At 33.9% G+C, this 19464-nt stretch overlaps 2 protein-coding genes across 3 annotated transcripts in view; one reads left to right on the forward strand and one right to left on the reverse strand.

The window, feature by feature from the left end:
* The window catches only part of ralgps2 (Ral GEF with PH domain and SH3 binding motif 2), an 86309-nt gene that overhangs the window by 13957 nt on the left and 52888 nt on the right, over positions 1–19464 (reverse strand). The window contains exons 6-13 of the mRNA XM_073816699.1: positions 13795–13932; positions 13623–13713; positions 11773–11843; positions 11382–11523; positions 9151–9302; positions 9006–9060; positions 5275–5352; positions 5–110 (exon numbers count right to left, since the gene is read on the reverse strand). Of these exons, the coding sequence (XP_073672800.1) occupies positions 5–110; positions 5275–5352; positions 9006–9060; positions 9151–9302; positions 11382–11523; positions 11773–11843; positions 13623–13713; positions 13795–13932 (833 nt within the window). The remainder of the gene's footprint in view (positions 1–4; positions 111–5274; positions 5353–9005; positions 9061–9150; positions 9303–11381; positions 11524–11772; positions 11844–13622; positions 13714–13794; positions 13933–19464) is intronic.
* The window catches only part of angptl1a (angiopoietin-like 1a), a 29189-nt gene continuing 27752 nt past the window's right edge, over positions 18028–19464 (forward strand). The window contains exon 1 of one of the 2 annotated variants that reach the window (XM_073816707.1): positions 18028–18348. The gene's annotated coding sequence lies outside the window, so the exon portion shown is untranslated. The remainder of the gene's footprint in view (positions 18349–19464) is intronic. The other variant, XM_073816706.1, reaches the window with a different exon arrangement.

Genomic DNA, 19464 nt, shown 5'->3' on the forward strand with positions numbered 1-19464 from the left:
TCACCGTAGGTTTCTTGCCCTCCTTGAGAACTGTTTTCCTGCGTAAGACCCCCTGAACTGTGACGGCTCCTGGGTACAGATGCACCGCCAGCTCTTCCGACTCTGCAGAGCTACACACACACACAGTTTTAACTGACACATGGGACATGCAACACTTTTTAAAAATACACACAACCTCACAGATCAAATGAATATATTTCAAAAAAACACACCCCAGAGTTATAATGTAAAGAAAGTGAGAATGTTTGAGAGAAAAAGAAAGCAAATGAGTGAACTGTGGAAAAACCGAAAAGGTAATATTAAATAATATCTGTCTTAAAGGGATAGTTCATTTAAAAATACATATTTTGTAAGCAGAAGTCAAGATTCTCATTGAATATTAGCTTAAATTTCAATCTTTTTCTTATACAAAGCCACTGTATGACTTTTTTTTTTTTTTAATGAGGGTGAATAAATCATGATTTTTTTTTTGTTTTTGAACTATTTGTTTACTTCGGTTATATGTATTTTTGGTTTCTATTAATTTATTTGCCCGAGATACAACTATTTTAAAATCTGGAATCTGAGGGTGCAAAAGAATAAAAAAAAAAAAAAAAATCTAAATACTGAGAAAATCGCCTGTAAAGTTGTTTAAATGAAGTTCTTTGCAATGCATACTACTAATTAAAAATGAAGTTTTGACATATTTACAGTAGGAAATTTACAAAGCATCTTAATGGAACATGATCTTTACTTGATATCCTTTAATGATTTTTGGCATAAAAGAAAAATAGATCATTTTGACCCATACAGTGTATTTTTGGCTGGTTTTGTAGTCCAGGGTCACATATTAGAAAGATTTCTGAAGGATCATGTGATACTGAAGATTGGAGTAACGATGCTGAAAATTCAGCATTTCATCAATAAATAAAAAAATAAGAAATAATTTTTTTTGAAATCGGGGTGAATAAATCATGACTTTTTTTTTAATCTGTGCACTATGTGTTTACTTCAGTTATATGTATTTTTTGCTTCTCTTGTTTTTCCCTGCTACTGTATACTGCCAAAAGCATTCTCTTTTCACAAGTAGAGAAACAAAGCAACTCCACCGCCTACAAATGTTGTCTACAGACATTTCAGAGCCACAAAACATTCCTCTTATATACTTTAAGATTATTTCACCTCATCATTCAGTCTGACTGAATTAGCTTTGGTTTAGTTTCATTTACAGTACAATCTCAAAAGACCTTTAAACTTAAAGCATTAATACTACTGTATACTAGCATACTGCATTTAAATACACTTTTGTGGCATTTTAAAGTCCACTTAATGAAGGTTTTCATGTATATAGTAAATGCCCCGTTATATAGTAAATGACTACTGCACCTTTAAGACTGTATGTAGATGACCTATGTTATGATGAATGGGTAATTTCTACAGATGTGAGCTGCATAACAATACCAAAAAAATTGTTGATATGCAAAAGTGGGTGGTCATCTGTTAACCATGAGCACCATATGTGCTTCATTACTGAACTCATTACTTTTTTTTAAATATCTGTACCTTTGTTGTAACAGTGTTTGAAAAGACATAAATTTTGCTCTCTGCAAGGGTTTGGCGTGCTGTGCTTTGACGTGCAGTACTCTCAGCATGGTAAACCCCTGTCTGAGAGGTTAAGTCCTGAAATAAAATTTTCCCTCTTTAAAGCACCGCTGGGGCCATCAGAGCACTGCCTGTGTAACAAATTCACAACATTCAACATTCAATTTCAAGACATTTACTGTCAGACTTCAAATCATCTGCTGTGAGCAATGTTCCCTTTATTATTTACATAATCTGCAGGTCTGCATTTGAGGTTATAGCTATGTAGTCTATTTATTTGTTGAACATCTGGCAGTTATCCTCCTGCACTATTCATTTTTTTTTTAATCTGTTAATGTACACAAAAAACATCACAAGACCTCTTTTTATTGTTTCAATTACAATGTAGTTGTTTTTGAACACAAGAACACTAAGAACTGTGTGTGATGGGCTCATCTGTGCATAATTTACTGATCTTGTAATCAAATGTCAACTATTTTTTTCTGCTGAGGTATGCAAGGCTGTGAAGCAGTTTAGGCAATCTGCCTCTACTGCTGTTTGCAAACACTCACTTTTCACAATCCAGTCAACAGCTGATGAAAAAAAAAAACTCTAGTCATGTCCTATATATTATTTTTGTTTGATAAGCTACTTGTTTGATAAGGAATACACCAAAAACTAAAAATGTACTAAAAATGTACTCATCCTTAGGCCATCCAAGATGAGTTTATTTTTTATCAGAAAAGTTATGGGTGGATACAGCTGTCACAAATCAATCTCAACTTCAAGTCAACATTAAAGGAATACTTCAACAAAAACTAAAAATGCACTTATTCTCCTCAAGCCATCCAAGATAAGTTTTTTTTTTTTTTTATCAGAAAAGATTATTGGCATCGATATTAAGCATCTTCATAATTATCGGTATTGGTCATTTTCACTACTGATTTGCAAACTAAAAATGTGTTAAAAATGCACTCATCTTTATGCCATCCAAGATGAGTTCATTATTTTTTTTTTTATCAGAAAAGATTAGGGGTGGACCGATTATTGGCAACGATATTACGTATCTTTATAATTATCGGTATCGGTCATTTTCACAACCGATTTGCAAACTAAAAATGTGATAAAAATGCACTCATCCACATACCATCCAAGATGAGTTTTTTTTTTTTTTTTATCTGAAAAGATTAGGGCTGGACAAATTATCGGCCTGTCAGATTATCGGCATCGTTATTAAGCATTTTTATAATTATCGGTATCGGTCATTTTTTACAACCGATTCGCAAAGTAAAAATGTGCAAAAAATGCACTCATCCTCCAGCCATTCAAAATGTTTTTTTTTTTCTTTTTAATCAGAAAAGATTAGGGGCGGACCAATTATTGGCAACGATATTGAGCATTTTTAGGGTTATCGGTATTGGCCATTTTCACAACCGATTTGCAAACTAAAAATGTGTTAAAATGCATTCATCCTGATGCCATCCAGAGTGAGTTTATTTTTGTTTATCGGAAAAGATTACGGGAGGACTAATCATTGGCATGGCCGATCATAAGCATCAGCATTAAACATTTTTAGGACTATCAGTATCAGTCATTTTCACAACCGATTTGCAAACTAAAAATGTGCTAAAATGCACTCATCCTTACGCAATCCAAGATAATTATTTTTATTTATTTTTTATCAGAAAAGATTGGAGGTGGACTGATAATCGGGCTAGGCGGTCATAGGCATCGATTTTAAGCATCTTTATAGGTTATCGTTATCTGCTATTTTCACAACCGATTTGCAAACTAAAAATATGCTAAAAATGCACTCATCCTCAGGAAATCCAAGATGAGTTTATTTTTTTTTTAATCAAAAAGGATTAGGGGTGGACCAAGGCAAGTTAATTTTATCGGAAAAGATTAGGGGCAGACCGATTATTGGCCTGGTTGATTATTAGCATCGATATTAAGCTTTTTTTTGGATTACTGGTATCAGCCATTTTCACTACCGATTTAAAAACTAAAAATGTGCTAAAAATGTACTCAAATATCAGTTTGTTTTTTTTCAGGGGTGGACCGATTATTGGCCTGGCTAATTATCGGTATTGATATTAAGCATCTTTATAGTTATCAGTATCAGTCATTTTCACAACTTTGCAAACTGAAAATGTGCTAAAATGCACTCATCTTCAGGCAATCCAAGATAAGTTTATCTTGTTTTTTTTTATCGGAAAAGATTAGAGGCGGACCAATTATTGGCATCGATATTAAGCATTTTTATAGTTATTGGTATCAGTAATTTTCACAACTGATTTGCTGGTAATATAATATTTAGAAAAAAATAAATAAAAAAAATGTAAAGAATTTTTTTGCTATTGCAAATTTGGTCATTAATTAAAATTTTTACACCAGACATATACAGTAGTCAACATATGAAGTGGATCAAAACCTTTCATCAAAGTAGTTATAAAACAAAAACAACACCCTTTAATGAATTTTCTTGATCCACTTCAAATGTTGAATACTGTATATCGGTTCAAAATATTGGTTAAGGGTCTACTTGATTTGTATAATCAGTATCGGCCCTGAAAAACACAAAGGTCGACCCCAGGAAAAGATTGAGAAATTTAGCCTTAAATCACTTGCTCAATTGCAGTGAATGGGTGCCATCAGAATAAGAGTCTAAACAGCTGATAAAAACACCAAAATCCATAAGCTGTAAGTTTGTAATAAACATAATTCTAACTTCAAACCATTGCTTTCAGCTAAAAAAAAAAAAAAAAAAAAAAAAAAAATTCAGCTAAAAAAGTACTCTATTCATAATACTTGTTTTCGCAGTGAAAAAAAGTGATCTTGTATGAATCAGGAGAGAAATATGCACAGAGCAAACAACGTTTACAAGCTAAAACAGTTCTTAAAAACTTGTCTTGTTCATGGATTTTGGTGTTAGAGGATAACATGCGAAGGACTTTCGTGGATTATAGACTCATATTTTGACCAAAAGTGATGGTTTGAAGTTAAAATGCCTTGATGTTTTTTTTTTCTTACAAACATGCAGTTTTTCACTTCACAAGACATTAACTGATGGACAGAAGTGGTGTGGATTATTCAGCTGTTTGACTCTCATTCTGACCACACGCATTCACTGCAAAGGACCCATTGGTGAGCGAGTGATGTAATGCTAAATTTCTCCAGCAAAGAAACAATCTCATCTAAATCTAGGATTGCTCGAGGGTGTGTGAACTTTCTGCAAATGTAAATTTTAGAACTATTTCTTGAGGATGACTAAACCTGACGCAACATCTGCATATGAAATCTTTTGCCCTCACATGAAATTCCCAGTTGCAACACAATCAACATTAGCCGTTTAAACGAAAGATATTTCGAAAGAGGAACATTTAGTTTTCCCATGATGTTTCTCTCTTTAACATTGCAGCAAGCACCACTTTTACAGCAGAGGTGAGAGGAGCCGTGTGTGTGTGTTTGGAGAACAGAAAGCAAGAGCAATCAGAAGAGATGCTTCAGTGGCTTAGCTGGTTTTGATTAGAAGCAACAAGCCACGACTGCAGCATAAGAGTCAACATCACATGCGTGATTCAGAAAAGCCCTCCACCTAATTCCACAGCAAGAAAACACACACTGCACACTGTGACGGCGATAGTTCCCCAGTTGTTCAGGGTAAGTCAGATAGAGAGAGACCCGGCGGGGGTTGGAGGGTTGTTGAGTTACCTGCTGGGCCTGAGTGCTCCTCTGCAGGAAATGCGGCCCACTCTGCTGATGGGGCCCAGAGAGTGGTAGAATCGAGTCCTGTAGAGTGTCAGTCATAGCGGGGCAGTGGTCAGTCACAGCCCTCACACATAACACACAGTACAGGCCGTGCTAGAGCTCTGCAGCCTGGACTTTTCTTAGTCTCCTTCTGTGGTCTATAGACTCTGGCTAACAAGTCTGAACAAACAGTTGGCACACCAAATGGGATGGATGCCTAAAAGCAGGGTGGCCAGTGACCAATAGTGTCAATACATTTAATGGATAGTATATGTGACCCTGGACCACAAAACCAGTCTTAAGTCGCTGGGGTATATTTGTAGCAATAGCCAAAAATACATTGCATTGGTCAAAATTTTAGATTTTTCATGCCAAAAATCATTAAGAAATTAAGTAAAGTTCATGTTCCATGAAGATTTTTTGTAAAATTCCTACTCTAAACATATCAAAATGTAATTTTTGATTTGTAATATGCATTGTTAAGAACCTAATTTGGACAACTTTAAAGGTGATTTTCTCAGTCTTTTTGATTTTTTTGCATCCTCAGATTTCTGATTTCAAATAGATGTATCTCGGGCCAATTATATTGTCCTATCCTAACAAACCATACATCAATAGAAAGCTTATTTATTGAGCTTTCATATGATGTATAAATCTCAGTTTTGTCAAATTTAACCTTATGACTGGTTTTGTGGTCCAGGGTCACATATAGTCGATGAGCTATTATAGTAAAATGAAAGTGACAAAGATGGCAAGTGCTTATTTTGCGAAAATGACTGGCAGACTGTACAATATCCCACTAGTTACAAATGGCTAAAAAATAAAATATAACAAAATAAAAATCAAAGAATCCTGAAAAAATGTATCAAATATATATTTTTATAATATATAATAAATTATAATAAATATTTATATAATAATGCATTACAATATTTTCTGAAGAATGTTATGCTTTGCATAACAGGAATCAAATCTCTAAATATTAAAATACAAAACATTTATTTTAAATTGTAATAATATTTCAAAATATTACTGTTTTTTTGGATCCAAAAAGAGATTTCTTTCAACAACAGTTGAACGGTATTGTAAATACTTGATCATAAATATTCACAGAATTCTGTTAAACCAGAATCATTTTAAAATAAATAAACAAGCACATTTGTACTCAAAATGAACAAAATGGAGTAAAAAAATAAATTAAATTAATGCCATATTTTTGTCTCAAAACTATTTAAAAACAGAAATTGTGCATTATCCATTATTAAGTACAAAATGGACTAAAAAGTAATTAAATACTATATTTTTCTCAAAACTATTTAAAAACAGAAATTTTGCAGAAATATTAAGAAACAGAAACTGTGCATTACCCATTAATAAGTACAAAATGAACAAAAAAAATTAATTAAGTGAATACCATATTATTTTTTACTTCAAACTATTTAAAAACAGAAATGGTGCATATCCATTATTAAGTACAAAATGGACAAAAAAGGAAATAAAATTAATATATTTTTACTCAAAAATATTTAAAAACAGAAATTGTGCATTATCCATTAATAATTACAAAATGAACAAAAAAAATTTAATTAAATGAATACCATATTTTTTACTTAAAACTATTTAACAACAGAAATGGTGCATATCCATTAAGTACAAAATGGACAAAAAATGAAATAAAATTAATATATTTTTACTCAAAAACATTTAAAAACAGAAATTGTGCATTATCCATTAATAAGTACAAAATGAACTAAAAAATGAAATGAAATTAATACCCTATTTTTCTCAAAACTATTTAAAAACAGAAATTGTGCAGAGATATTTAAAAACAGAAACTGTGCATTATCTATTAATACGTACAAAATGGAGAAAAAACATATATTGAATACCATATGTTTTACTCAAAACTATTTAAAAACAGAAATTGAGCTACAGTAATAAGTATAAAATAGACTAAAAAATGAAATAAAATTAATATATTTTTACTCAAAAATATTTAAAAACAGAAATTGTGCATTATCCATTAATAAGTACAAAATGGACTAAAAAAATAATTAAATTAATACCATATTTTTCTCAAAACTATTTAAAAACAGAAATTGTGCAGAAATATTAAGAAACAGAAACTGTGCATTACCCATTAATAAGTACAAAATGAACAAAAAAAATTAATTAAGTGAATACCATAATATTTTTTACTTCAAACTATTTAAAAACAGAAATGGTGCATATCCATTATTAAGTACAAAATTGACAAAAAATGAAATAAAATTAATATTTTTACTCAAAAATATTTAAAAACAGAAATTGTGCATTATCCATTAATAAGTACAAAATGAACTAAAAAATTAAATGAAATTAATACCATATTTTTCTCAAAACTATTTAAAAACAGAAATTGTGCAGAGATATTTAAAAACAGAAATTGTGCATTATCAATTAATAAGTACAAAATTAACAAAAAAATTAATTAAATTAATACCACATTATTTTACTTAAAACCATTTAAAAACAGAAATTGTGCATTATCTATTAATAAGTACAAAATGATCAAAAAATGAAATAAAATTAATACCATATTATTTTTACTTAAAACTATTTAAAACAGAAATTGTGCATATCCATTATTAAGTACAAAATGGACAAAAAATGAAATAAAATTAATATATTTTTACTCAAAAATATTTAAAAACAGAAATCGTGCATTATCCATTAATAAGTACAAAATGAACTAAAAAATGAAATTAAATTAATACCATATTTTTCTCAAAACTATTTAAAAACAGAAATGGTGCATTATCCATTAACAAGTACAAAATGAACAAAAAATAATAAATTAAATGAATACCATATTATTTTACTTAAAACCATTTAAAAACAGAAATTGTGCATATCCATTAACAAGTACAAAATGGACTAAAAATCAAATAAAATTAATACTAAACTAGCAAATTAGCTATTTTGATAACCTCAAAATGGTCACATTATCATACATTATTGACTAAAATATGATTACTTATAATTTATTAAATTCCTATTTTTTTATATATTAACTAGACTTCTTTAAAACACAGAAGGAGACAAAGAAAAAGTCTTCGACAAGCATTTAGGGTACACTGATGCGTTTGTGTACACCTGATGCAGCATGGTAGGCAGCGGCCATCACAAATGACTCTTTCATACTCTATTCCTGCTATAGGAAGTTTAGCTCATTAGCTACAATAGCGGTAGAGCACTAATGAGGGAATATGATGATCATTTGGGGTCAGAAGAAAGCACAGCCAGCTGAGGGTCACAGAACTCACTCTTCTGTGCCAAAAAACACACACTTTCTAGTGCAAAGGTCTTTTTACATTCACATGCTGAAGCTTGTTTTAGTGCAGGTGTTCAATTATGGGAAACTAAAGTCTCAAAGCAGGTTTATCGCACACTTGAGATTGGCAATGCATTATCAGAAGCTGTATTAGAGAAAAGTGACTGTGTTAAGTTAATGATAATAATGATGATGAAGAGAAGCGTTTGGAGCGTTGTCTCTGTTCAGGAGGGTTGGTGGGGAATGGGGAGGCTTATGTTAGATTCCAGCATGTTCCATGATGGCATGCTGTGTCCATATGTACTCACGCATGTGGTCATGTATGTGCACATGTAATTGTCCTTGACTGTGTTTGCAAGTGTGAATGTTTTGGAAGACTCACCTCTCAAAGGCAGGCCAAGACATCTCCTCACTGAGCTCTGACCCTTCACTGCTTCCTGAAATCAAAAAATCATGACATACGTTGATAGGAAAGAATGATCCAGTCCATGATCCAGTAGTTTTGTGTGTGTTTTTGTGTGTTATACCCAGTGAAATGCCGCTAGACAGTGTTGAGCTCTCCGCCTGTCCTCGTGTGGGTGTGTGACTTTCCAGAACGCTGTCGTCCAGCAGGTGTCTGGATCCGGCGTTGGGGAACGTAGCGCTTTTAAACTCCACCGTGTTCGTTTTGTGGATAAAACTGTATCACACAGAGGAAAAAGATGAAGTCAAGTTAGAGATAGAAATGTTTTCTTAATTAACAGTTATAAATCTGTCTAGAAACTGAAATATTATCACATATAGAGCATGTAGAGCTATAGATAAAGTATAAGGCAGATCCTTCTTCAGGGAGCTAGCAAAGCGATGAGGTGAAAGACAGGACAAACAGGTCATTAAATGTTATAGACTGAATGAAAACGAGACTGTGAGGAACAAGAAGTTTCAGTCAATGGCAAATTGTATTGCTGCTGCTATGGTGTCAGACAAAACACTGAAAATACATGGGACTTGAAAATAATATCGTACATAAATATAATTTTGGCCTATTCCAACTTAGGTCTTGACATTTTTGACTAACATCATAATTTTGACAGTCTATTGAATTGATATTAATTAAATTGTAGCAAAAGTATTTTTAATAATTAGGTTTTTTATTTAAAATATAATGATTTGCAATAATTTGCAAAGAAAAAATTATAACGTTCATAAAAATTGGGACTCTTAAGATAAAATAATAACACATTCTTTAATCCTGGGACTCTCAAGATGAACATCTCATTTTTGGTCAATTTGAACTAAAATGAAATGAAATGAAATGAAATCAAATAATGAAATGAAAAATAAAATAAAAAATAAATAAAAAAAAAACAAATAAAAAATGAAAATGTAAATATGAAATGAAATAAATACAATTAAAAATAAATAAATAAAAATGTGAATATAAAATAAAAATAACACTTCTTACAACTGTGACTATTAAGAAAAACATCTAATTATTTTTAAAATTGAAATTTAATTAAAAAAATTAAATACATTCCTTAAAACTGGGACTCTCGAGATGAACATCTAATTTTTGGTAAATTTTTAATAAAATGAAATAAATTAAATTCAATTCAATTAAAAATAAAAATGCAAATATAAAATGAAATCAAATAATAAAATAAAATAAATAACAAAAAAAATGTAAATATAAAATAAAATAAATAAAAAATACAAAATTTAATATAAAATAAATGAAATACAATTACAAAAATTATAACAAATATATGTAAATATCAAATAAAATGCATTCCTTAAAACTGGGACTTTCAAGATGAACATCTGATATTTTTGTAAATTTAATATTTAAATAAAATAAATGTAAATAAAATAAAATAAAATAAATAAATAAATAAAATAAAAGTTTTTTTTTTCTGGATTTTTTTTCCATATAGAAAAATGCTCATACAACTATTAATTTTTTTAAGTTTATATATTTTTTAAAGCATCTTATTTCAGTGAGTATTTCTGAATTAAACCTCATCTAATAATCATCTTATTTAAAATAAATAACAATAAACAACATCATCATTTTGACAGCCCGATAAATTGATATTAAATAAATTGTTATATCAATATATAATTGTTTATTGTATAAATATTTCACTTTTTTTATCAAAAATTTGCTAAGAAATATTTGCAACATTTCTTAAAACTGGGACTCTCAAGATGAACATAAATTTTTTGTAAATGTTTAAACAAAATAGAAAAATACTAAAATTAAATGAAAAATAAAATAGAATAGAATAGAATAGAATAGAATAAAATAAAATACAATAAAATAATGTTGTTTTTGGACTATTTCATATAAAATAAATAGCTCATACTCCTGAGACTCACAATCAATTTTACAAGTTTACAAAAGCACCTACATTCACTGACTATTTGGAAATGAAACATCATTTAAAAAATAAATGAATAAATAAATAAATTTCACTAACCATTTTTCTGAAATGTATATCTTTGTAATTATTAGTATATATTTTATATAGTATATATGTTAAGTGCCAAATGTTTCCACAAATTCTCAGTAAAAAAAAAAAAAAAAAGATGATAATGGACTTTAAGACAATCTGTATCTTCCTGAAAGCCTTGTTTTCATTTTTTGCACATGGCGCCCACTCAGACTATAGTCTATAAACTCAAGAATGACTAAAGGTGCTTAAGTAAACAAAATAAACTCAGGTACAAAAGAGTGGGTGATGTACACAAATGAATGGAGGATATGAATCAAACGCACTTGTAGCCGAGGCTGTGGCACTTCCTGTGTCCGTAAGTGATGAGGTTCCGGGGCGAGGGTGGCGTCGGCGGGACTTTAGGCAGGGCACCCTCGGCAACATTACCACGACGACCACATAACGGTGACGCAGATGTGTCTGGACCTAAATCACACAAACGCAAACACACTAATCATTAACAAGAACATGTGACATTGGAGGTGTTTCATATACAGCTTTGGGGAGAGCAAAACCGAACCAATTAAACTTCACTGTGGCCGGAGCAAACCCAGCATGACGCAATATCAATAAAATCCAAATGTTGTCACATCACGGCTGCGTCTGGTTAGGATAACAACTCGGCATGAGGCCTGCTTAGCGTTAGTGTGTGTGTGGGCCGCATGCGTTTCTCACCTGTGAGGTCTTCTCTAGAGGCAGTGGTGCGAGGTGTGCTGGTAGCTGGTGGCTCAATCTTTAGGGACAACCTGATACGTATATCAAACATCAGTACCATTTACACTTAAAACATTTACACTAAAATAATAAATATAATATACACCACCAGTCAGAAGTTTGGAATAATTACGATTCTTAAATGTTTTTCAATGTGTTTAACTCACCAAGGCTGTATTTGATTAAGCCAAAATTGAACACTTAAAGGATAACTATTGCCAAAATGCAACTTGGGCTGTTTTTTTTACTGTAAACGAGACTTATATCTAAAAGCATAATTACGACAAACGAGCCGTTTTTGAGATTGACCGTGATTTAGTTTTGTGGTCAATGGCCGGTGAATGGGAGTACTAGGGGCATACATTTGAGCACATCAAAATCAATATTCTTACAACACTAAGGCGGCTCGACACACCATGACACTTTGCTCGAAGTATCGCCTGGGTCTCGAGCATTGAGAACATTGTTTGTGTACACAGAGTTTACTAAAAAGAAAGTTTTTGAACAACTCACTTTCACTGTTTGGTTTTTCGATCTCCGAATGCGAATGAATGGACTCCATAGGACGAAATATTAGGCTTATATGAGGCTCTTTTTACAACTAGAAGTTTAATATTGTTTTTCACTTGCAACAAATCAACGAATTAGCCGTGCATTTATATGGAAATATGCTTTAGGAGCTATCCATCCTCGCATTCGGAGATCGACACCTCTTGACTGGCAAGACGGCCGCGAGCGGAAACTCAAACAGTGAAAGTGAGTTGTTCAAAACCTTTCTTTTTAGTAAACTGTGTGTACACAAACAATGTTCTCAATGCTCGAGTTCATGTGTAGAGACCCAGGCGATACTTCGAGCAAAGTGTCATGGTGTGTCGAGCCTTCTTAGTGTTGTAAAAATATCGATTTTGATGCGCTCAAATGTATGCCCCTAGTACTCCCATTCATCGGCCACTGACCACAAAGCTAAATCATGGTCAATCTCAAAAACGGCTCGTTTGTCGTAATTATGCTTTTAGATATAAGTTTGTCTCGTTTACAGTAAAAAAAAAACAGCCCAGGTTGCATTTTGGCAACAGTTATCCTTTAAAGGAGTAGTTCACTTACAGAACAAAAATTTACAGATAATGTACTCACTCCCTTGTCATCCAAGATGTGAATGTCTTTCTTTCTTCAGTCATAAGGAAATTATATTTTTTGAGGAAAACATTTCAGGATTTCTCTCCATATAATGGACTTCTATGGTGCCCCGAGTTTGAATTTCCAAAATGCAGTTTAAATGCAGCTTTAAAGGGCTCTAAACGATCCCAGCTGAAGAAGAAGGGTCTTATATAGCGAAATGATCGGTTATTTTCTAAAAACATTTATAATTTATATACTTTTTAATCTCTACACAGAGTACACACAGAGCTAGACAAGATGAGCATTTGAGGTTAAAAAGTAGATAAATTGTAATTTTATTTTAGAAAATAACCAATTGTTTTGCTAGATAAGACCCTTTTTTCCTCGGCTGAGATCATTTAGAGCCATTTGAAGCTGCATTTTGGAAGTTCAAACTCGGGGGCACCATAGAAGTCCATTATATGGAGAGAAATCCTGAAATTAAATAAATTAAATAAATTAGATGAAATAAATAAATTAAATAAATCCTGACAATTAAATAAATATATTGTAATAATATTACTGGTTTTACAGCATTTTCCATCAAACAAACGCAGCCTTGATGAGCATAAGAAACTTCTTTCAAAAGCATTTCCAAACTTTTGACTGGTAGTGTTGTTTGTAATATAAAAAACAAAACAGCTCCTGCTCACTTATAATTGTCATCCTCCACAAACTTCTGTAACTCCTCAATGTAGCGAACAGAGTTGAGATACTTCTGGACATGCTGTAATACTGGGATATCTGAGACAGAGCGGCGAAATGAATTCACAGTTACTTTCGTTCATTTGCCAAAGTAGACAAACACACAAATGTGATACGCACCATATTCAACAGATCTCTGCAGGTCTGAGATAATTCTCAGAATGTTGTTCATGAGGTTGGAACGATGTTCATTTTCCAGAATGCTGCCGGTGGAGGGATACGCCGAATCAATGTAGGTCAAATCAGACAGATATATACCTGCAAAATACACAAGAACGTTGAAAAAACGTTTTTGGTTACAAAATCGAGTTAAAAATAAATAAACACAAACATATTTTTTACGACTAAATCTATTTATTTCTTATTTCTTTGATCTATTCTTGTATGTCTGCAGTTGGGAGGTGGACAGCCATTTAGTCTCTGGCCCATCTAGAGACAGCGCTTATTTCATACTGAGTAAATATTTGGATTAGTGAGGAACATTATGTGCAGGAAGTATCTGCATTAGGAAGAAAGATGTGCAGCTTCTGGAGAAACATTTGGCAGCATTTAACTGACTGTGTGTGAATATTGATGATACGTGTTTGTGAAAGCATGTTCTTAGGAATATAAGCTTGGGGACTGCAAACAAGCAGCGGTCCGTTACAGACACTACATCAGAGCATCACATCTGTGATGATCATCAAAAACAAAACTACACAAGTCACTTATGTGGATGACGGAATGGCAAATGAAAGATTTGGAAAATAATTAGAGGCAAATCAATCCCAGAATCCAGACTGATTTAAAACAGACAATGAATGAGAGCATTATAAATTCTGTTTAAATTATCATCACTGTGTATTTCAGAGCAAATCAGGGTTAAGATAATAATTACAGCCTTGTGCTAGACAGCCTGCAACACACACACACACACACACACAGACACACACACACACACACACACACACACACACACACACACACACACACACACACACACACACACACACACACACACACACACACACACACACACACACACACACACACACACACACACACACACACACACACACTTAGCAGACACATTGCAGAGCAACACTGACCTAAAAACAAACTGAACCCCACAATAACTTATGCTGACATAATAATTACATAATTAAAACATAATTCCATTCCAATTACAGTTGAAGTCAAAAGTTTACATACACCTTGCAGAATCTGAAAAATGTTAATTATTTTATCCACATAGGAGGGATCATACAAAATGCATGTTCTTTTTTATTTAGTACTGACCTGAATAAGACATTTCACGTAAAAGATGTTTACATAGTCAACAAGAGAAAATAATAGTTGAATTTATAAAAATGACCCCGTTCAAAAGTTTACATCCCCTTGATTCTAAATACTGTTGTTACCTGATTGATCCACAGCTGTGTTTTTTTTTTTTTTTTTCTTTGTTTAGTGATAGTTGTTCACGAGTCCCTTGTTTGTCTTGAAGTTAAACTGCCTGCTGTTCTTCAGAAAAATCCTTCAGGTCCCACAAATTCTTTGGTTTTTCAGCATTTTTGTGTATTTGAACTCTTTCCAACAATGATTGTATTATTTTGAGATCCATCTTTTCACACTGAGGACAACTGAGGGACGGCTATTACAGAAGGTTCAAATGCTCACTGATGGTTCAGAAGTAAAAAAAAAAAACCAAGCATTAAGAGCCGGGGGTGAAAGATCAGGGTAAAATGTAACTTTTTTTGTCCTCTAGGAAACATGTAAGTATCTTCTGTAGCTTCTGAAGGGCAGTGCTAAATGAAAAAAAAAAAAAATGATATTTAGGCAAATAAGAAAAATGTACACATTTTCATTCTGTTCAAAAGTTTTCACCCCTGGCTCTTAATGCATCGTGTTTCCTTCTGAAGCATCAGTGAGCATTTGAACCTTCTGTAATAGTTGCATATCAGTCCCTCAGTTGTCCTCAGTGTGAAAAGATGGATCTCAAAATCATACAGTCATTGTTGGAAAGGGTTCAAATAAACAAAAACGTTGAAAAACCAAAGAATTTGTGGGACCTAAAGGATTTTTCAGAAGAACAGCAGGCAGTTTAATTGTTTAAAACAAACAAGGGACTCATGAACAACTATCACTAAACAAAAAACTGTGGATCAATCAGGTAAAAACACAGTATTAAGAATGTGTATGTAAACTTTTGAACAGGGTCATTTTTATAAATTCAACTATTATTTTCTTTTGTAGACTATATGTAAACATCTTTTATGTGAAATATCTTATTCAGGTCAGTACTAAATAAAAACTAACACGCATTTTGTATGATCCCTCGTATTTGGGTAAAATAATTAACATTTAGCAGATTTTGCAAGGTGGACGTAAACTTTTGACTTCAACTGCATATACTACCGTTTAAACTTTTGGGGTTTGTTAAGATTTTCAGCACCATTTATTTAATGAATAGAAAGTAACAGTGTGAATGTTTTTTTCTTTTACGTCTGAGCAACTGAATGAATCTTTACCAAATAAAAGTATTAATTTCTGTCAAAAAAAACTTCCTGACCTCAATTTCTTTTTGAAGAATAGTGTTGTAATTTTATCATCAATGCAATATATGCAATGCGAAGTGAAAGAGATTTTGAAGAGAGACGGCTGCTTTGCGAATGTCAGACAAAGCTCAGGCACAAGCTAAATATTATTGTGGGAACGCAAAATGGCAGAAAATCTCCACCAAACAGGAGACGTCTGTCCATTTCCTTAACACCTCATTTAATAGGGTGAAGTCCAGCCATTCAGGCATCACACTTCTATTTTAAACACCTTTGCAGATCACACACACACACACACACACACACACACACACACTCTAACTCAACATAAAACGCAGACGCCAAACACGTACTCAAAACTACTACTACTGACCAGAGCTAAAACAAACAACCTAAGGGGAAAAAAAAAATAAAAAATGGGGAAAACCTGACACAGTTTAAGGGGAAATATTCCTTTCAGTGCAAAATGGTTTACATAAAAGAATAATCAGTTCTTCCTGTAAACTTATAAATACTCCTTTTTCAGTAAAACTACTGTTCTCAGATGAACTTTACTGCGTAGCTGGCATAATTCCTGCAAATAGATTTTATATAAACTGTCTCTTTCTGGAAATTGCTTGTATCATATGAAAACGAAGGTTTGCTGCATTACACGGTCATGGTCAGTTGGTCAGGAGTTGAAAGACTATATATAATGTTACATAGACAAGGCTAGAAAGTGATTTTATCACACTGGCTTCATATAAACACATGTAATATGTTTACATCCTGTGGTTGTACAATCAAAACCAAGTCTATTTTTACATTTATTTCAGTGCAGTGGGTCATCCCTATAGACCTCCATTCATCTACCTACGGAAAACACACACACACACACACACACACACACACACACACACACACACACACACACACACACACACACACACACACACACACACACACACACAAACACACAAACACAAACACAAACACAAACAAACATAGGGTACTTAAAGGGACAGTTGCAAAGTGTGTCATCATTTACTCTCCTTTTGCTATTCTAAACCTATGACCATACAATGAAAATCAATGGGGTCCAAACAAACACTGAGCCCCATTGACTTTCACTATATGGACAAAAAACAACACATTTTTCTTGGACTTCCACAGAAGTCAGTCAGTCACAGATGTTTTGAATAACATGTTTTGGGTGACTAAATGTTAATGTTTGAGTGTCCTATCCCTAAAAATCTGACGACAGCCAAACACACAAACATTCGTGACTGCACCCGAACAGCACTTCAGCTATGAATTTATACCAGAAAACAAGAGTAGGACATTCTGGTGTCACTGTGCAGATTGTTCAAACACATGCTCCACACACTGTCCAAATGATCCACAGTTTCCTTCTTCCACTTTAAACAAACATCTGAGAGACACGCGTGGGAAGATCATTATCTATTGAACTTGTGTCATCCTCTCAGGACTGCCGAAAGCATGTGCGTTTAGCGAGACCGAGTGCAGACTGCAGAAAGGAACGGTGGAGTCCCGTGCCGCTGGGCTCTAAGCAAAAGCAGTCCTCTCCGTCTCCACACAGACCACAAGCCTATTCTCCCTGAGTTCAGAGAGATGCCTCTCCCCCGCTTGCTGTCCCCTCCTCCTCCTTCCCTGAAGAATGAGAGATTTGATGGGAGGTGAAATTGTAGAAGGGGTCGAGTTATTCTGTCATTACATCAGAGGAGGGGTTAGGCCCTCCCCTCTAAAAAGGAGAAGGAGAAAAGGAAGAGAGAGAGGAAAAAAAAATCAGGTCCCATTCCCCTCCATCCACCCCTCCCTCCCCCAACCTTCGTGAAAAACTGGAGTTGCTGTCCGAGAGTTCCTCAGTCTCTAGAAAGCAGCTGAAGGCTTCCAGAGCCATGCTCAGATCCTGTGAACCCTTGGACAGGAGATCGCTACTGGGCTGAGCAGCGTCCTGGACGCTGGAGATCCAAAACCACAGCAGCTTTGAGGAGGAGGCCTTGATATCTTGGGATACAAGAGATGTGTGCAGCTTTAAGGACTTTTAGAGAGCCACTGGGAGAATAAGGAATCACGGAAGACACCAAGGACTGGTGGACCACAAGATCTCAACGGAAAACAAAGGTCAGGAGACACCTGGGTAAAATTTGCAAGTTCTTCACTCACTTATTGTGTTTTTGTCTTCATATAATTTGTCTAATATCCATCACTCAATCTGCCAGAAGCTAGAGGTTCTCCTACGTCTTTGTTTGGCACATGCCACTACTTTGATGTTCGCTGCTCTGCTTTTGCTTTTCCTAAACGAATTCCTCCAGCTGCTGCCCTGTGCACTCAGCCAGGGTATGGGTGGGCCAAGCGGTCTGGTCAAGGGTCGTTCTGAGAGTTTGTATTGGATTACTTCAGCCGTCCTTCATAATCCAATGCAGGGAAGTAGAACAAACATCAAAGGCAGAGAATTACCCAGAATTTCGCCTCTTGTTTGTGTTTCAGAAAAAGTGATGCATGTTTTTTGGTCCACTTCAAGGTCATGCAGATGCATCTGGATGGGTGTGCTTGTTTGCTTGGTTAAGAGCTGCTCTCTCAGCATGTTTTGAGCCCGATACTCTCACAGAGATTTCCACTGTGATATCTAAAACAGTGTCAGCCACTCTGTGGGTTGTGTCTTGTGGTTTTCTTGTTCTATGAAGTCTGTATTTTGTGGATTCTGTCTTATTTTGAAGACTGTGGTTTGTAGATTCTATTGTAGCATGTTGTAGATGTTTCTTGGTAGCCTGGTGCTCCTCACGGTTCCTCTGGGTGAAACTCTTGGGAATCTGGTCCACTGAGCATCTATGCACTGTTCATTAGGGGATAAGGGACTCTATTCATAAAAAAAACCCACGGTTGTAAAGAAAACAAACCTACCAAGACAGAAGGCCGTTTTACACTAACCACTTCCTCATGGAGAAACTTCTACGTTCTCACGTTGCGCACACACACTTCTCTCTGGTTTGACAGAAGCCTAATCACAAACCTAGTTTGACTTGTAGCACCGTTACACATACTGCCCTGCAGCTGTCAGACACACAAGAAACAGCACTAGTAGATGTCAAGTTGAACAAAACCAAATGTCAAGAAAGCCACTACAGTGTAAGGGGACGTTCACAGAGGACATGCACTTTTTAACTTGACGTGCATCATGTGACACATTATGAAGATCATACCATAATACCATAATTGTGAAACCAAACCAATTGGCTGAAATGCGAAAGGTTAG

The sequence above is a fragment of the Garra rufa genome, chromosome 13, assembly GCF_049309525.1.
Source record: "Garra rufa chromosome 13, GarRuf1.0, whole genome shotgun sequence".
Lineage (NCBI taxonomy): Eukaryota > Metazoa > Chordata > Actinopteri > Cypriniformes > Cyprinidae > Garra > Garra rufa.